At 48.0% G+C, this 19884-nt stretch overlaps 1 protein-coding gene across 1 annotated transcript; it reads right to left on the bottom strand.

Annotated features, from left to right (window-relative positions):
- Positions 1-2155: 2155 nt before the first annotated feature.
- On the bottom strand, positions 2156-4567 carry LOC123066662 (1,2-dihydroxy-3-keto-5-methylthiopentene dioxygenase 4). The gene is made up of 5 exons (XM_044489704.1): positions 4304-4567; positions 4140-4212; positions 3313-3407; positions 2970-3209; positions 2156-2463 (listed from the first exon to the last, which is right to left on the bottom strand). The coding sequence occupies exons 1-5, from the start codon at positions 4313-4315 to the stop codon at positions 2332-2334; spliced, it is 552 nt and encodes a 183-aa protein (XP_044345639.1). The 5' UTR covers positions 4316-4567; the 3' UTR covers positions 2156-2331.
- Positions 4568-19884: the final 15317 nt, after the last annotated feature.

Raw genomic sequence — 19884 nt, forward strand, 5'->3', positions numbered from 1 at the left:
GATGAACCCTCTTGCGCGGGGGATGACGACGGCCCCCCAGCGCGTCAACCTCGACCGCCTCCGCACTCGGGTCGGCCATGTCCGCAAGGTGGTGGTGATGTCCGACCACAGCACCGCCGTCTAGACAGGGAGCCGGATCAGCGGCGGGCAGGTGATCACCATCTCCATCCGCAGGCCGCAGCCAACGACCGGGGAATGGCAGTGGCAGTGGAACCCCCATGGAGCCACAGGCGCAGGCTACTACCCCCACCCCTATCATATCCTCGACATGGCACTCTTCCAGCACAAGCTATACGTCCACACCGCAGCAGTCGTCGGTGCGTACCACTACTACAAGTCTACAACCCTCTCCGGCTGCGTCTTTATGCCATGGACATCGTCGATGGCAACCATGTCAACGTGCAACGCGTGTTCATGAGGCCGCAGGACGACGTCGACCGATGGCACCGCGGCGGCCCTCGCCACTACCTGGTCGCCTCTGGCGACCGGCTGTTGATGGTGAAGCAGACAAGCCCGTTGCTCATGCGGCTTGGTTCGAGGTCCTGGAGGCGGCAGACATCAGCGGCGGCGGCCTAGGGCGGTGGAGAGACGTCGAGACGCTCATGGGGCGCGCTCTCTTCGTCAGCGAAGGCTGCTCCGAGTCGCTCCCTGCCGGAGACGGCAAGCACGGGGGAGCTCGACAAGACTGCATCTACTTTCTCAAGGAGCATAACAATTATGGTGGAAGGACGAGCGCCCTCTACTCTGGGGTTTACGACATGAGACGAGGGACGGTGTCCCCCTTGCCGGTGGACACGGTGGTGCCACATGACGGATCATTGACCGCGACTTGGTTTTTCCCTCCTGATTCTTGAGTTAAGATGTATGTATGGGTAGTTGGGTACAAAGTTCATGCTCATGCATAACCATACTTAACTTTTGCACTGTCAAGAAAATTTTGCTCTGTGTTGATCTGAAGTACTTTCTCTATTCACTTTTATAAGACTTTGAACACATTTCAGACAATGTGCAAAACAACCTATTTTGAATTGTTTGAAACGACTTACAAAAATGAACGGAGGGAGTATTACTCATTTATTCGAAGTTAGAAGAATTAGATAATCTCTTTGAACAAAGTTTTTTATATGAAAGTTAGAAGAATCAGATTAACTGGCCGATATTTGTTCAAATTAGAGATAATCTCACATATAGCCTCGGGAACCAGAAAGCATAGGAGCAGATGTTGGCGATATGTCGCTTCATCAGCCAAGTGAGGAAAAGGAGTGGATGAGGAAGATTTGACCAACCTTCTACTTAGTCCTAGGACCATAGATTGATGTGTGGATTGAAGAATTACTGTCCGGTTAATGCAACTACTAATTATAATCTGAATACGAAGATTTATAATCAAAACTGGGTTTAAGCAGTTGAGAATTTGATACAGCAGCAAAAGCAGAGCATCTGAAGGAGGCTGGAGTATGTAATACTGAGTGCTGATTTTGTTCTTCACATGAACGTAAAATGCATGATTTGTTTTGAGAAATAGTTTTATGGATGTTTTTGATATCTGCATCTCTCCTGAGCTGCTTGTAGTAGAAACAAATTAGTTGGTGCGGTTTCCTTATACCCTTCCCACCTCCCCATTTTTCGGTATAGCTAAATGTGGGTGAAAACTGTTTCCATCGTGTTCTGCCTATCGACCATTATCCACCTGAGATGAGGGACAAGTTGCCTTAATCCGCAGCCTGAGGCCACACGAATTTTCAGAGAATCGCCGGGATTAGAACAACCTTATGGATAATGAGGGAGCATCCCGAAGTGAAACATGATGATGTCGAACACACACACACACATGCACTCCTGCACACAGGAAGGGAGGGGGTGCACGATATTGTGAAATATACTCCCTCTGTCCCAAAATAAGTGTCGCTGAGTTAATGTAGGGAATAGTTTTTCTCGTGCTTATCAAATAATATTATGCTTTAATCAATGTGTATATAAACAATTTTCTTTTTCATAACTGTCAAATGCCCCGTCCAAATAAAACACATTCAACAAGTTATATTGCCATATGTGCAATTGAGGGCGATGGAAAGCTTGGAAGGGGGCAGAGATAATGTGCAGAAGAAGAAAATGCCACGAGAATTATAAACATATATGTTTGACACGATAAGTGTTGAACCACTGAATATTTATGCTCCTGTTGCAACGCATGGGGAATTACCTAGTCAATAATAACAAGTATGTAGCATGTATGTTGGTTTCAAGATTACAACATGGTTTCATCCAAGTGTATGTATATGTCCATGGGTGGTTATAATACATACATAGCCGAGGAATCACAAACAAACTTCAGTGTGCTGCCAGAGCAAGACCAGCATTGTCGTCTGTGAGCCTCTTCACATACTCTTGCCGCACCGGATGGTCCTCCTGAGGCCGGTTGTGCGCGGTCCAGACTGGCTCTCCCAGGAAGAGCCTCATGAGCTGTGCACGACGAGGCATCAGAATGATAAGGATCCAGTTGATATCTGATGCAAGATAGAGCTTCTAAATATATACATTATGTCTCATTAATTACTTATAGATGTTGTTTAACAACACAGTTCTTTAATTACCGGCTGAAAATGAACCCTGTTTCTGCATCCTACGAGAGCAAACCTTTCTGCTTAACTTGAATGCACTATCCAGATTGGCAAATTTGTGTTGCCAGTTCAATATTTTGTTCTTTTTTCCTTTTTGGTCCTCACCAAGCAGCATTACATTAAGAATTAATTGTCAACCATCTTGTTGATCAAAAGATCTGTTTTGCTACTTGTGATTCTTTTTCGGTGGTTCTACAGATGTCCTCTAGTCTAGTGCCAAAATCATGTTTTCATTGAGCTTGGTTGACAAAACAGATTCATATTTCTATGCAAAATGTGATGCAAAAAATAATCACTGCAACAGCTCTTTATAGCAGTAATAAACACAAAAAGATTCCCAATCAGTACCTTCACATGGTTGGCGGCGTCGAGGGTGAACCGATGATAAATTCCAGCCGGCAGCACAATCATATCCCCTTCTTTTATCCAGATCCGAACCCATTTGTCATCCTTGTCGCGCACATCAAAGTACCCACCGCCTTCCAAGCAGTAGCGGATCTCTTCGTCGGCATGCATGTGCTCTGTGAAGAAGTTCTTCAGCTTCTCCTCAAAGTTCGCTAACTTTCCAGGACATATATCGAGATAATCCTTCAGCAAGTGATGCATGTGCAATACTGTCAGATTACATACACAAGGTGTGCACGGTTAAAGAGAAGCAAAGAGGGACTGAGAGTTGGTGGGGGTCGCAAACCATGTAGTTGTATCCTCTGTCTTTGCGGATCTTCGCTAGCTCTTCCTCACTTTCAGACTTCTTTGGGTCCAAATGCCAGTATAACACACCAATCTCTGAAAGAAAACAGGGCAAGTGTTGGAAGCTGCTTAGCAAAGTATGTCAGATAGAGGAACCGAGCCCAGCTTCTAGATGCCTTGTTTACGGAGAAGTGGATTCAGATACCGGGCCGCTTTTCAAAATAATTCAAAATGATATTTTCAAAGCTAAATGAGAACTGAACATTCGCTTGTTCTACTCGCCTTATTAGTCAGGTATCCACTCCCAGCAGTTACTTCTTTTTTTTTCGAAAAGGGGGAATTCCCCGGCCAGCAGTTACTTCTTTGGGTGAGGAACATAAATTGTATAGTTCGAATCGACAGAGGATAATCAAGAACGTTGACAAGTTCATTTTTCTAACCAATCTCTCGAAGTGGCAATTGCCTCAACTGCAGGATGCCAGTCACACATATAACAAGTTTGCAGGTAGCAGCACATGGTTTGCTCAGGAAACACGGGGTAATCAACTTTCCAATTTTAAAGTGACAAGTTCCTGTCATTTCAGATGCAAATCAGCATAGGGAAAGGGATGAAAACTACTCGACGAATACTGAATAGTCACCCTCTGTTTAAGCAGTTACATGAGGGCGTCGTTATCTAAAAGAGCTGACTAAGGCCACGACATCCAACCAATAAAAGCTTATATATAGCCAAAAGAGACATTTTTAACCCAAACAAATGGGGGGCACATGAACAATCCAAGAAACTGAGCCAGCAACGAGAGAAGTTGCAAGGATCATCATTCGCACCTTGGAGCTTGGAGAGAGGCAGGAGCTCCTTGTGGTTGTCGAGGTCCTCGCCGTCCTCCCCAACCATCCATACCTGATCCAAGAACCAAGAGCAGGCGCAAATCAGATACAGAGAAGATAGAATTCATATCGATTCCAAGAGAAATCATCCTGCCTGCCCGTACCTGAAGAGCCATGTTGAACGGAACGAATGGAGGAAACCAACCCAGCAGCTCGTTTGATTGGCTTGTGCTCTGAGTGCTTCCAGTTCCAGGGGGTTCTTTCTTTTCTACGGAAAAATGGTGAAGCAGGATGATTATTAGCGGTAGGTTCGAGATTCCCCTCTCTGGTTTTTGTCTGCGTGCATTGTGTGGATTGTGGTAGCGAGAAGAGAGAGCCACAGAGGATCCTGATCTGATCTGGAGAGCTGATGATGTCAGGCGTGAGGCTATCGACTTTGATTTTTCCTTCAAGGAGATCTCAGCCGGCTGTTCACGAGATTGGCAATCCAATGAGCAAGAGCACTTTAGCAGAGTCCTCGTACCAAAAAAGAAAAAGAAAAAGAAATTAGATGTCGTTTCTTCCTCCAAATAAATCGGTCTAGCACATTCCCTATTCCGTTCTCCGTCGTAATATTGTTTTTTGGATACAAGGACTCTGCTACAGTGTAGGCTGGCGGATCAGGATCACAGATAGGTTGTTGGACATATCGCCCAAATAGACAAGCCGTCCATAGTCTGCTCATGCAGGACTATTTGATACAGTACCAAGTTCTACGTACCCATGCTAGTCTATCCCGTCGACAGTTTCCGCATGTCACAACGGTTGTTGCATCACATCACCGATGACTTGAATATTAATGAATTGTTTTTCACGCAACAGAGGAATGCCACCGGTCTGCTGGGTCCTTTTTTGTTTTCACTATTACCCATATGGCGCTCCTACAAATATGATAGGTGCCTATATTCGGATGAGCAAAGATACAATCATAAAGTGCGTGAAAGTGTTCATTGATGTTGTGAGGTTTATGGAGCTTAGTATTTTTGAGGAGCACCTAATGCCAAGGTCACGGCGAGGCTTTCAGCAATCAGTGAAGCAATTGGATGCCTAGGGGTGCTTGGGAGCATTTATTATATGCATTAGAGGTGAAGAATTTCCTACCCTCAAAAAAAAAAGAGGTGAAGAATTTCCATGCAACATGACACGGTCTGTTCATCGGGCATTGCCGATCTGACATAAAAAGCTGACCAGAAATTATGACCTACCACCCGCAAAGTGAAGGGGCCAAAGGAGCAACGACATCGTCGTCGCCGCCGAAGTGGATGTCGACGGTGGCCTCAAGATCTAGATCTCATTTTCTTATGCGAGAGCAAATGTACCGGTTCACGTCATTACACCAGTGTTTAATTGAATTTATTATTCCCATCTTGTTAACATGGTTGAACACAAATTAATTATTAGTGTTCTATAGTACATTGTCACTTTTGCTCTTTTTGTGTTCCATGTTTGCGCATCTAGCAAATTCAACATCTTTTTTGGATTAGTATTGCGCCACTAATTAAGTTTTTGATCAAGTTTTTCATGATTGGAGGAGACAATATATGTCGTTCTTTCTTTTTGGTTTTGAGAACCAGATCTGGATATCCTAACAGTGTAGCCGAGCCTCGGAATTCTTATCTAGTTCCTCTCGTTCACCATGAAACCTGACGACGCTTCATAGTTGAACTTAAAAAAAATCCCACGATTGACCCGAGGACAATATTTTTTGCAGATTGAGTTAATTAGTACTTCTATAGATTTTGTTGCCTCTCGATCACTGATTTGTTTATTAAATTTTAACACCGTCGTATCATCTAAAAACAATGGGTCCAGCTGTACAACACTCGAGAACCGTGAACCATCACCCAAAGCCTGACAAAACCATCCACCTCTTAAAGCCAAACAAAACGCTAGCATAAACAAATCACACTTTTACTCGTCCATTTCTTCCGAAGGAGAACACGGCGGTTTAGGGTAGCGACCCAGATAAACCCAATAGGCGTCAGGCACGGGCCAGCTATGCATGGATGAAATAAAAACCCTAAGTTAGAAGGAAGGCCAACAATTTATTTACTACGTTGGAAACACAATGAATGTATCCAGACAGGTCAAAAGGATGCGAAGGACCTACCTGGGAATTTCAGACTCGTCTGTATCCTCGACATCAGCAACATCAGTCCTACAACAACAGATTGATCAAATTTTACCGAGAAAAAAAAGAACATATTGATCAAATGATAGTTGTAGCGTCCAAAAATAACCGAGTGACAACCAAACTGGTCTAAATTCAGTACATATTGTTGTGCGTCAAATCTCCTCATGACTTCCAATATAATATCCCTTGGCAGGTAAGGAGTATCTTCCATGTCATAGAAGTTCATGCCAACAAACTTTCCGTCAAAATCAACAAGGGGTCCTACAATCCCAGCCTATATAGCACAACAACCAAGTTGCAACAAAAGGATTAAACAAGGGAAAAACAATAATGTGCAGCAACTGTTACTTCATACTCTGATTAAGAGAAGTCAACACAATGCACCTTGGTGATTTTACATGTGGACATCCGAAGCTCTTTGTAATCAAATCTACTATCTTTGCCTGTCTTGGCTCCATTTGTGGCCATTAACGTGCCTGATTTGAAGTCGCGCCCTAGAGCTACTACCTCATTGGTTCGAGATGCTTCAATGAGTTTTGCTGCACTATAACTGCGGACACCCTCAATGCTGACAACAGCCATATTGTAGTGTAGATTATAATGTTGCAATGACCCGTCCACATGCCGTTTACTCGGAAGGCACACTTCAATCTATAACAATGAAGTGGTGACTTTGCTAGTAGTATCTTTAAATCAGTAAGATAAAACAAGCAAATAATGACTAGCAGCACCAACCATCAATCCAGGTTGAATGTTGTTTTCTTCACCATTAGTTCTAACCAAGCTTGCCGAAGTCAGAACTCTTGTAACGGATCCATTGCACTCTATAAATACACCTGTGCAAGAAAATGTTTTCTTCTTTTATCTATACACAATGTAGTTTCAAGCATTAACAAGTGGTCACATAAGAGAATAAATATGGAAACCTAATGAGCTTAGAACAGTACAATCACCCTAGTTGTGCTCTCCATCAGAATCAGATTCTACGATGAATGAAGCAAGTGCCACAACACTTCGAGACATCTTCGAAGCAACTTTCCTGGTTGGTTCACTCCAATTACCGCTGCCGAATTCATCGTCAAAAGTCCCTTTCAAGTACATCTGTACATGCCATCTGGTTAAATAAGCATGGCACATCAGTGGAGACGCCAGAACAAAGTTGTCAAATTTTGAAACGGCTGGGAATAGTCATCACGATGGGGAGCATCTACTTACCATCAGCAAACTTTGGCAAGGGATGACCAGCAGTCCTTAACATCTCATTTGCTCTATCCGTAAAGTCTGGTGCAACAGGTTAAAGCGATCCATGACAATGTATTAGTAGTGATTAGCATAATCAAAATAAATTCTGGTGCAACAAAGGTGAAGCAATTCACCATGTAACTGTTGGCAAAATCGAAAGCACCCACTCACCATCACCGGAAGCAGGCCAGGGAGCAAGTACACATTCAAGTTGGTCATCAGTGAGTTCTGCTACAGGGTGAAACAATTAGCGATTCGATGATGATTAAAAGCTTAGTAATAGCCATTGTTCGGAAGATTATAATTTGATAACTTGCTATTTATAGTTAGCATAATAAATAGGATAATTATGATACTGTAGATGACATTATGAGTGAACTGCTTGGATCTCCCTTTTGGTTCAGGGCTGAATGTGTGTTAGTATATACATGCACTAGTGTGAATGGCCATTAGGTTCTACATGCAGACCATGTGTTAGTATGATTAAATCCATTAACTTAAACTAGCCTTGTGCAGGGCATGAGTAACTGAAATATAATTATTCGCAACTAATATTAGAAAATGATAAAGAACTACCAGCTAGTGCATATAGTCTCAAGGGTGATTGTTCTTAGCTTACCTTTTGGACTGTCCCTATAAGATTCTTCTGTCTCATCTGTACAGCAATCATCTTCTTCACTCGCAACTTTGAATGTAGTAATTGATGCAAAACTGAAGGGTCATTCTCAGGCAGATATCAAATAACTAAAACAACTGAATGGCCATGATAAAAAAACAAAGTTTGCAAAAAAGGATAAAATAAAATGAGAAACACGGTTCTAAAGGTTCATTCAGGCATGAACGTCAAATAAGTAGAACAACCGAATGTCCATGATCGAAAAAAATTGAGTTCACGACAAAATAAAAATATCGAACATGAGCAACACAGTTTTGTAACAAGAACAACACAGTGTGATATACAAAGAATGGATGCAAGAATAAATAATAACAACATTGCAAGAAAACGAATAGCCAATTTACATGTTGTAACAACGAAGAAGGACTAGGAAAGTTGTTCGGCATAAGTATTGGAACACAATCTTACCAGAACATTTCAAGCCCAAGGCGGTCCAAAATTAGATTACTTGGTAGGAATGGAGTTATTTTCCCACCATAGTAGTTCATGCCAACAAATTCCCATCACAATCAACAAGTGGCCCTCCACTGGCAGCCTAGCACATAAAATAATTTGACTCTCAGATTAGCACAAAAATGAATCAATACCACACAGGGATCTTTTTGTTGCAGCTCTTGGGGCATTAGAAAGTTCATTGCACATAAAAACGATAAATGACATGCCACTAATATCATGAATTCACTGTACAATTGTTGACTTCAACTATGTAGAAAAATCAGAAGGAACATCAACAGTGCACCTCGGTGATTTTGCATGTGGAAAAATTAAGCTCTTTGTCTTGAATTGCACCAGTCAGTGGCAAATTAAGCTCTTCGTTTTGAATTCCACTAGTCAGTGACCCTCTGGTGTACACTAATTTTCCTGAGTCGAAGCACCGCCTTACAGCTAATACCCCGGCCACCGAATCAACTTGCATGTTGTCATCGAGACATGCTACGCGGAGATTATGTGAGCGCAGGAAGTGCAACAAGGAATTGGTGCTGACAACAGCGAGATCGCAAAAGGACGAATGATAGTTGAGCCACCCATGGACCACTTTGCCATTTGGAAGGCGCACCTTGATCTGTAACGATACAGCAAAAGCAACACAAATGTTTAATGGATAGCCATTACCAATACCCTAAACAAGCAGGCAAAGCGCAGAAATATCGGCAGCACAAACCGTCAATGCGCTCCAGTGTTTGTAATCTACTGATCCAAACAAACTTCCCGTAGTCAGAAAAGAGGCACAAGGCAGTTTGTTGTGAATAACCATGCATGTGTATTCAGATTGCAATGCCTCTCCTGCACAAAAAAATAATTATTTCAGTCATTAACTACTCACGGTTAAATACATACACAACAAATGTGCATATATGGTGGTATAATCACCATCAAATGAAGCAAGGGAGACAATGCTTGGAGACAACTTTGAAGCGAGTTCTTGACTGAGGTCCCACCATTCGACATCAGCCTCGTGGATAGGAGATGCACGAGTTTCATGGTTCTTATCTTCACTTACCTCACTTGAGTCGTTTTGACTTGAGCTACCTATAATGGAATCTGCGTTGGAGCTGAGGTACCTATAAGGGACGAGAGGCTGAACTGAAACACACTGACTTCATATATGTACACTTCAGCGCGAATTGATTAACAGACCTATGTTAGTATAACCATTAGGAAAGTGTGGTTGTGCTTAGCTCACTTTCTGAACTGAAGCTCGATGGTGCGGGCTCCAAACAGTCGCTGCAGCAGAATGTAGTAATTTTTATCTCCACTACTATTAAACAATCAAACAAGAACTTTCTTACGTGCACCCCGCAATTAGTCCCACAACACCGCACGAACCAATCAGCACCGCACGATTAGGTCCACAAATTCCTGCCATAGGGTATTTTGCGACAGATCCACACGATCGATCTACCGCTCGATGCGGATCGCACAACCAGGAGCAGCCCGTCCGGATCGGGTCTAACTGCCGGAACAACTGATGAACCACAAGTATAGGGGATCTATCGTAGTCCTTTCGATAAGTAAGAGTGTCGAACCCAATGAGGAGCAGAAGGAAATGATAAGCGGTTTCCAGCAAGGTATTCTCTGCAAGTACTGAAATAAGTGGTAACAGATAGTTTTGTGATAGCAACAAGTAACAAAAGTAAATAAGGTGCAGCAATGTGGCTCAATCCTTTTTATAGCAAAGGACAAACCTGGACAAACTCTTATATGATGTAAAGCGCTCCCGAGGACACATGGGAATATCGTCAATCTAGTTTTCATCACGTTCATATGATTCGCGTTCGGTACTTTGATAATTTGGTATGTGGGTGGACCGATGCTTGGGTACTGCCCTTACTTGGACAAGCATCCCACTTATGATTAACCTCTATTGCAAGCATCCACAACTACAACAAAAGTATTAAGGTAAACCTAACCATAGCATGAAACATATGGATCCAAATCAGCCCCTTACGAAGCAAAGCATAAACTAGGGTTTAAGCTTCTGTCACTCTAGCAACCCATCATCTACTTATTACTCCCCAAGGCCTTCCTCTAGGCCCAAACAATGGTGAAGTGTCATGTAGTCGATGTTCACATAACACCACTAGAGGAGAGACAACATACATCTCATCAAAATATCGAACGAATACCAAATTCACATGACTACTAATAGCAAGACTTCTCCCATGTCCTCAGGAACAAAAGTAACTACTCACAAAGCATAAACATGTTCATAATCAGAGGGGTATTAATATGCATATAGGATGTGAACATATGATCTTCCACCAATTAAACCAACTAGCATCAACTACAAGGAGTAATTAATACTACTAGCAACCTACTAGCACCAATCCCGGACTTGGAGACAAGAATTGGATACAAGAGATGAACTAGGGTTTTGAGATGAGATGGTGCTGATGAAGATGTTGATGGAGATTGCCCTCTCCCGATGAGAGGAGCGTTGGTGATGACGATGGCGATGATTTCCCCCTCAGGGAGGGAAGTTTCCCCGGCAGAACAGCTCCGCCAGAGCCCTAGATTGGTTCCGCCAAGGTTCCGCCTCGTGGCGGCGGAGTTTCGTCCGAGAAGATGGCCTATGATTTTTTTCCCATCGAAAGACTCCATATAGCAAAAGATGGGCACCGGAGGGCCACCAGGGGGCCCACGAGGTAGGGGGCGCACCCTGGGGGGTAGGGCGCGCCCCCACCCTCGTGGGCAGGGTGTGGCCCCCTAGCGAGTTTCTTCCGCTGAGTATTTTTTATATATTTGGAAAATATCTCCCGTGAAGTTTCAGGACTTTGGAGCTGTGCAGAATAGGTCTCTAATATTTGCTCCTTTTCCAGCCCAGAATCCCAGTTGCCGCCATTCTCCCTCTTTATGTAAACCTTGTAAAATAAGAGAGAATAGGCATAAGTATTGTGACATAATGTGTAATAACAACCCATAATGCAACAAATATTCATATAAAAGCATGATACAAAATGGATGTTGTCGGTGTCAAAACCGGCGGATCTCGGATAGGGGGTCCCGAACTGTGCGTCTAGGCGGATGGTAACAGGAGACAAGGGACACGATGTTTTTACCCAGGTTTGGGCCCTCTCGATGGAGGTAAAACCCTACTCCTGCTTGATTAATATTGATGGTATGGGTAGTACAAGAGTAGATCTACCACGAGATCAAGAAGGCTAAACCCTAGAAGCTAGCCTATGGTATGTTTGTTGTTCGTCCTACGGACTAAAATCCTCCGGTTTATATAGACACGAAGAGGGCTAGGGTTACACAGAGTCGGTTACAATGGTAGGAGATCTACATATCCGTATCGCCAAGCTTGCCTTCCACGCCAAGGAAAGTCCCTTCCGGACACGGGACGAAGTCTTCAATCTTGTATCTTCATAGTCCAGGAGTCCGGCCGAAGGTATAGTCCGGCTATCCGGACACCCCCTAATCCAGGACTCCCTCAGTAGCCCCTGAACCAGGCTTCAATGATGACGAGTCCGGCGCGCAGATTGTCTTCAGCATTGCAAGGCGGGTTCCTCCTCCAAGTACTTCATAGAAGATTTTGAACACAAAGGTAGTGTCCGGCTCTGCAAAATAAGTTTCCACATATTGCCATAGAGAGAATAATATTTACACAAATCTAATCTGCTGACGTATTCCGTAGCGTGACATCACACCACGGCCAAGTCTTTATTCGAATCGTTTTACTGTCCCACCTCAGCGCGTTTAGCGAGGCGGTTTCCTTGGCACGTCTTGTCAAAGCAGAGATCGTGTCCCCTTATTCCGGGATTCTCATCAATACGGGCGTGGGTAACCCAACCGCGCCATTGATTACGGCGCTTGGGAGATAAGCGAGTTTTACCAGGCTGGTGGGGACGCATAGTCGCGTCCACCCATATAAGGGGATAAGGATCCACCTTTTCATCCACGCCTTCTTCCTCCTTTGCCTATCCATTTCCGCGCACTCGAGCTCCAGCGCCCAAGTCCGCACACCCCACCTCAACCTTCTCCAGCCATGTCCGGAGCGGGAGGCAAGTGGATGGTCTCCTCCGTCACGGAGGGACACATCAAAAAACTGAGGAAGGCCGGATACTTGTCTAACGACATTGCGCACCGGCTTCCCGAAGAGGGGCAGCTCATCCCCACCCCTAGGCCCCATGAGAGGGTGGTGTTCCTCCCCCATTTCCTCTGCGGACTGGGCTTCCCTCTCCACCCATTTGTCCGGGGGCTCATGTTCTACTATGGCCTGGATTTCCACGATCTGGCCCCGAACTTTGTCCTCAACATCTCGGCGTTTATCGTCGTGTGCGAGGCTTTCTTCTGCATCCGCCCCCATTTCGGCCTATGGCTCAAGACTTTCAATGTCAAGCCGAAGGTGGTGCGCGGCACCCAGGCGGAGTGCGGAGGCGCCATGGTGGGCAAGATGCCCAACGTCCTATGGCTCGAGGGCTCCTTCGTGGAGACCCTAAAGGGGTGGCAATCGGGGTGGTTTTACATCACCGAGCCGCGCGACCCTGAATGGGTCGCAGCCCCCGAGTTCCGATCCGGACCCCCTACGCGGCTCACCTCCTGGAAAGAGACGGGCCTGTCGTGGGGTAAAAAAGGAGAGCTGACCGGACTCCAAACATGCGTCCAAACCCTGGTGGACAAGAAGCTCAAACTTGTCAACGTAGTCCAGGTTATGCTCATCCGCCGGATCCTCCCGTGTCAACAACGGGCTTTCAACCTGTGGGAGTTCGACCCGGCGCAGCACCGAACTCTGAGCAGGCTCTTCGACACGACGTACGAAGATGCCTGGAAGGTGCTTTTCAAGGGCGCCGAGGCCCCCGCATCCGCTACCGAGGATCGCGGATTCAGCACGCAGCGTCACGCTAGTGCGGTAAGCTGTTTTTACCTTTTACAGGGTATTAGTTTTTCATAGTTTGACTCCATGCGGGATCTAAGCTCCCTTACCTTTGACAGGATTGGCAGGAGACGTCCGGACAGATCAACTGTCCGGCTCCTTTGCCCGAAGGCCCAGCGGACGCTCGCTTGGCGAAGCTGCTGGTTCCGGCACCCTATGTGGTGCCGGAGAAGAAGGCCAAGAAGAAGGCCACGGGGACTCGAAAGAGTGCCCGGCGCCTGGAGGTGTCGGATTCATCATCCGACGACTCCAAGACGCACTCCTCCCGTGAAGACGAGGAGGAGGAAGAAGAGACCTCTCCCCCTCCAGCGGGGGGAGGGAAGAAAAGGAAGGCCGCCCCAACTGGGGAGGCCGAAGGGTCCAAGAAGGGGAAGACCCTTCCTCCGGACTACTCCACCAACGCCGACGACGGCGAAGAGGAGTGGCCGCACAGGGCCAAGCCCCTGGCGAGATCGTAAGTATTCGGACACCAGAGCAATTCATAGTGTTCCTTTCTTGCACAGCTCCTCCTTACGCCGAATATGACTATGCAGTCCGCCCAAGGCCGGGCTCGACGAGTCGTCGAGCGGCTCCCTGGATTCGTCGGACGTGAATTCACTTCCGCCCGCTACCTCCCCCCACCCTACGGACGACGCCGAGGTGCTGTCCCAACAGGTTCCAAGCCAGGAGGAGGTGGTCCTGGAGGCGCCGCAAGGCGACCTCCCGGACTCCAGGCGCAAAGGGGATAAAACCCCCAAGGGCTCCGAGTCCGGCCTTGAGCCGGACACCGCGCCGGAACCTTCAACGGTTCCGGACTCCGGTAGGCAGCCTCCTTCCAAGAGGAGCAAGCCTACCGAGCCGGTGACCTCCGTCCAACCGGAGGCACCGGACAATTTGCTGGAGGTGCTTAACGGCGCCTCCATCGACGAGGAGCACCGCACTATTATGAGTGCGGTGATCCAGAAGGTTCAGTCCGCCAAGAGCGGACTGACTGAAGCCTGTGCCAGCCTTCTAACAGGCTTTGAGGTAAGTAAAGAATATGTAAAAATATTACCGCATAGACAGTAGCCCCTGATGCTCTGTTCGGTGTTCGGAAAGAAAAGCCGAATAGAGGATCTAATAACATTCGCAGGAGTCTAACATAATCAAGTCAATATGCGTATGCAGGCTTCGCTGCTGGCCTCCGCCGCACTGACTGCGGAGGTGGATACGCTGAAGCAAAACCTCGCGCGGTCCGAGAACGAGCTCGGCCATGCCAAGAGGCAACTCGAGGAGAAGGAAGGTAAGTAATACCTTGCGCAAGTATATAGAGAAGATGTGGTTGCAAAAAATGACAGGATCAACGTGCTATTATAGGGGCCACGACCGAGGTGGCAACCCTTAAGAAAGCGTTGTCCGAGGCCGAAAACAGAGCGGCCGCGGAGCGCACAGAGAGAGGGAAGCAGGAGGCGCGGGTGGAGGAGGTGCAGAAAGAGCTCCAGGCTCTCGTGAAAAAACACGAGAGTTTGGAGCTTGACTCAAAGACGCAAGCGTCCGAGCTTGCGGCAGCCCTCGAAAGCGCGAAGTCTGCCAAGGCCGAAGCCCAGAAAGCCCTCCAAGAAATTGAAGCGATGAAGAAGATAGCGGCGGGTAAGGCATTCATTATGCAAAGCAAGCACGTGAAAGTGAATTACTTGTTACTTACCCGAGTCCGGAGCTCTCCAGGAGCATTCGCAGATTTGCCCCGCAGTGCGTCTGATGCCGCCGCCTACTACCGATCCGAGGAGGGGAGCTCGACGGAGAAGGTGTTCTGGTCTCAGTATGCTGAGGCCGGACACCTGGTGCCTTTGAGCGACCAGCTGAAGCAAATGGTCGAGCTCCACAAGGTGGCCGAACAGGCCATAAAGGGCCTCATAGTTCGGCTTTGGCCTGGAGAGGCTCTGCCTGGGAGCTACTTCGGGCTGGTGAGGCGGCTGGTGGATGCCTGTCCACGGCTTGAAGTAATCAAGCGCTCCGTCTGCATCGAAGGTGCCCGTAGGGCGCTTGCCCGTGCTAAAGTGCACTGGGGCAAGATGGATGCGGAGAAGCTGGTGAAGGACGGGCCGCCGCCGGGCAAGGAGCATCGCGTCCCGGAAGCGTATTATGAGGGCGTCCTGAAGGGTGCCCGCCTTATAGCGGATGAATGCTCCAAAGATGTAATTTTTGAGTAAACTCGCATTTGTGATCCTGTACGCTGAAAACTTGTTCATATGCGCTAAGCAACGCTTTTGAATTTAAAATATTACCTTCTGTGCGGCCGTTTATCAAATTTGAGAGATGGCGAGTCGTCGGCTTCTGCCCCCATGCCACGAGTGCTGGGGTGTTCGGGATAAACATGAGCGCTCTTTTTCCCATTCTTGGGTCCTTCGAGGGAGGCGCTCAACACAACGAACAAGGCAATCGGACTATAATGCTTGAACACTCTCACTTAGCCATAGAATTCTATAATTTTAAATTTCGGCGAAGCCCCTAGTGTTCGGAAGACCGAGTTCGGGGCGCTATCCACGCCTAGGCCGGACAAAGCCGACTCCTCGCTCTAAGCGGCATAAGTCTTTAGGGACTCGAAAACCTCTCGAACAGCGACCAGCTCTCGCCTCATCATGACGGTCAGTTTTAGCTTTCTCTACTGAGGTGCTTAGCCCAGCTCAACTGGGGCACAATCGCAGTAGTTCTCCTAGTGCTACCTTAGCCGATATAACGGAACGTAAGGTACCAAAACATAGGAGCCGGGCAAACCCAACTATTGACCCAAGACATGATTCGGAGCCGATGCATATAATGCTATAAGTTCGGGGTGCCGCACTTGTGAAAGTGTTCGGACTTCTCACACCGTATTGTGGGGTACTTAAGCCCCTGGCGTATTGGCCGTACCAAAGTGTACGGGTGCAACATGTCATTAATGAACATATATTCGTAAAAAAGAGTAATGCAATAATAGACGGAAGCTATGCATTGTTTATTTAAAAAAGCTGCGATCAAAGCAGAACGATACAAATAGTGCAATAAGCAAAAGATGGGACTATTTAACATGTCCTTTCCAGGGGCGAGCTGCGGAATGGTATGTGAAACAGGTATACTGCTCGTTATAGAGACCACCTTAGAGTTCCATAGTGCGGCGTAGCTTTCTGCTTCCCTGGTTGTATCGTTTGTGCGGCAATTGTACTGCCGGACAAGCCTTCCGAAGAATGGAGTCCTGAAAATAAGAGAAAATTAAGAAATCGGCAGCCCCTAGTGCGGTTTAAGCCGCGTTTCGGGCGTGCCGTGATGGTGCCCCTCCCCCTGTGCCCATGGTATTTCCAGAGCGTAGTTATGTACGCGCAACACTGGTTTCGCAAGTTCGCGAGGGCTGGGGTTGGGGCCGCATTGCTACGCTTGCTCGGAACGTGCCAGGCGGTCTTGTTGTAGGTTACTCCGGGCGCGCTTGACGGTGTCCAGACGTTTAATGGCCGGACTGGAGAATTGCCTTGAGAGGCTGCTTTGTACTTCCGCTGCGATAGCCGCCGTATGCTCCTCCGTTCGGAGAGAGCGTTCGGTGTTTCCATTGACCGTGATGACTCCTCGAGGGCCTGGCATCTTGAGCTTGAGGTATGCGTAGTGCGGCACCGCATTGAACTTGGCAAATGCGGTTCGCCCGAGCAGTGCGTGATAGCCACTGCGGAACGGGACTATGTCGAAGATTAACTCCTCGCTTCGGAAATTATCCGGAGATCCGAAGACCACTTCAAGTGTAACTGAGCCTGTACAGTTGGCCTCTACACCTGGTATGACGCCTTTAAAGGTCGTTTTAGTGGGTTTAATCCTCGAGGGATCGATGCCCATTTTCCGCACTGTATCCTGGTAAAGCAGGTTCAGGCTGCTGCCGCCGTCCATAAGGACTCTAGTGAGGTGAAATCCGTCAATAATTGGGTCTAGAACCAATGCGGCGAATCCGCCATGACGGATGCTAGTGGGGTGGTCCCTTCGATCAAAAGTGATCGGGCAGGAAGACCATGGGTTGAACTTTGGGGCGACTGGCTCCATCGCGTATACGTCCCTTAGCGCACGCTTCCGCTCCCTCTTGGGGACGTGGGTTGCGTATATCATGTTCACCGTCCGCACTTGTGGGGGAAAACCTTTCTGTCCACTGTTGTTCGGCGGCCGGGGCTCCTCCTCGTCATCGCTATGCAGCCCCTTGTCTCTGCTTTCGGCATTTAACTTGCCTGCCTGCTTGAACACCCAACAATCCCTGTTGGTGTGATTGGCTGGTTTTTCGGGGGTGCCATGTATCTGGCATGAGCGGTCGAGTATTCGGTCCAAACTGGACGGGCCCGGAGTATTTCTTTTGAATGGCTTTTTCCGCTGACCGGGTTTAGAGCCTCTGAATCCGGCATTAACTGCGTATCCTCAGCATTGTCGCCGTTAATGCGGCGCTTTTGCTTGTTGCGACGCGACCTGCCACTGCTGTCCTTGGTATCCGAATTACCAGGGCTCTTGGTCATGTTATTGCTGCGAGCTAGCCAGCTGTCTTCTCCCGCGCAAAAGCGGGTCATAAGTGTCGTGAGGGCTGCCATAGATTTCGGCTTTTCCTGTCCTAGGTGCCGTGCAAGCCACTCGTCGCGGATGTTATGCTTGAAGGCTGCTAGGGCCTCTGCGTCCGGACAGTCGACGATTTGATTTTTCTTGGTTAGGAACCGTGTCCAGAATTGTCTGGCCGATTCCTCTGGCTGCTGAATTATGTGGCTAAGGTCATCGGCGTCTGGTGGTCGCACATAAGTGCCCTGGAAATTGTCGAGGAATGCGGTTTCCAGGTCCTCCCAACAACCAATTGATTCTGCTGGCAAGCTGTTAAGCCAATGCCGAGCTGGTCCTTTAAGCTTGAGTGGGAGGTATTTGATGGCGTGTAGGTCATCACCGCGGGCCATGTGGATATGAAGGAGATAGTCCTCGATCCATACCGCAGGATCTGTTGTGCCATCGTATGATTCGATGTTCACGGGTTTGAAACCCTCGGGGATTTGATGATCCATTACTTCATCTGTGAAGCATAGTGGGTGTGCGGCGCCTCTGTATTGGGCTATATCACGACGCAGCTCAAACGAGCTTTGTCTACTGTGTTCGGCCCGGCCGGATTTACTGTATCCGGAGTGACGATTACCGTCTCGTGCCGTGGGGCGCCCACGCGATCCGTAGATCGATCTTGTTTGCCTTGCCTTGTCCTCCAATATATCTCGCAGGTCTGGCGCATTTTCCCGTGCCTTGGTATTTTTTGAGCGGCGCCGGGGTGCGGCTTGAGTGGAGGGCCGAGAGGCCTCTCTGTCGCGGCCACGGGGTGGCCGGTCGGCCGCATCATGCGCTGGTGATGTAGGTTTAGGTGCTTCCTCCTCTAATCGGGGTAGCAACCTGCGCTTTGGGTAGCTCTTGGAGGGGCGTTCGAGTTCATACTCTTCGGCCGCAAGGACTTCAGTCCATCTGTCGGCTAGCAAATCTTGATCAGCTCTAAGCTGTTGCTGTTTTTTCTTGAGGCTGCTCGCCGTGGCCATAAGCCTGCGTTTGAAACGCTCTTGTTCGACGGGATCCTCCGGCACGACAAATTCGTCGTCGTCGAGGCTTGCCTCGTCTTCGGAGGGAGGCATATAATTATCGTCCTCGACCTCTCTGTCTGCCGCTCTCTCATGAGGGCTGGCTTCTCCATCCTCCTGTGCTGAATCTTGCTGGAGGTGGTTGTCTTCGGCACTGTCCGGGGTGTTATTATCTCCCGTGCCGGAATCACCGTTTTTGCTTTGGCGGGATTTAGAGCGGCGCCGCTGACGCCGGCGCTTAGGCTGCTTCTTGGAGGGGTCATCCTCCGCTGTTCCATCGCCATTGCCTTCTTTTGGGGTGTCCACCATGTATATATCATACGACGAGGTGGCTTTCCAGTGCCCTATAGGCGCTGGTTCTTGATCGTCTCCTGCATCGGCGTCCATACCGTCGATGTCTTCGGAGTCGAAGTCGAGCATGTCGGTTAAATCATCGACAGTGGCTACGAAGTGGGTGGTGGGTGGGCTTTGAATTTCTTCATCATCCGCATCCCAACCTTGCTGACCATAGTCCGGCCAGGGCTCTCCTGATAAAGAGAGAGACTTTAGTGAATTCAGAATATCGCCGAAGGGCGAGTGCTGAAAGATGTCCGCGGCGGTGAACTCCATGATCGGCGCCCAATCGGGTTCGATCGGTAGGGGCGCGGAGGGCTCGGAGTCTGGAGAGGAGTCCGGCTCCTTGGAGTCACGGGCTTCGCAGAGAATAGGGCTGGTGTTCGGCT

Source organism: Triticum aestivum, chromosome 1A (genome assembly GCF_018294505.1).
Source record: "Triticum aestivum cultivar Chinese Spring chromosome 1A, IWGSC CS RefSeq v2.1, whole genome shotgun sequence".
Taxonomy (NCBI): Eukaryota; Viridiplantae; Streptophyta; class Magnoliopsida; order Poales; family Poaceae; genus Triticum; species Triticum aestivum.

What these genes read in the sequence shown, in the direction of transcription:
- LOC123066662 (XM_044489704.1), bottom strand. An exon ending in GCCTCTCTCCAAGCTCCAAG is followed by an intron (nt 3,408 to 4,139) that starts GTGCGAATGATG and finishes GTTTTCTTTCAG; the next exon opens with AGATTGGTGTGTTATACTGG. An exon ending in ACGCCGCCAACCATGTGAAG is followed by an intron (nt 2,464 to 2,969) that starts GTACTGATTGGG and finishes CGTCGTGCACAG; the next exon opens with CTCATGAGGCTCTTCCTGGG.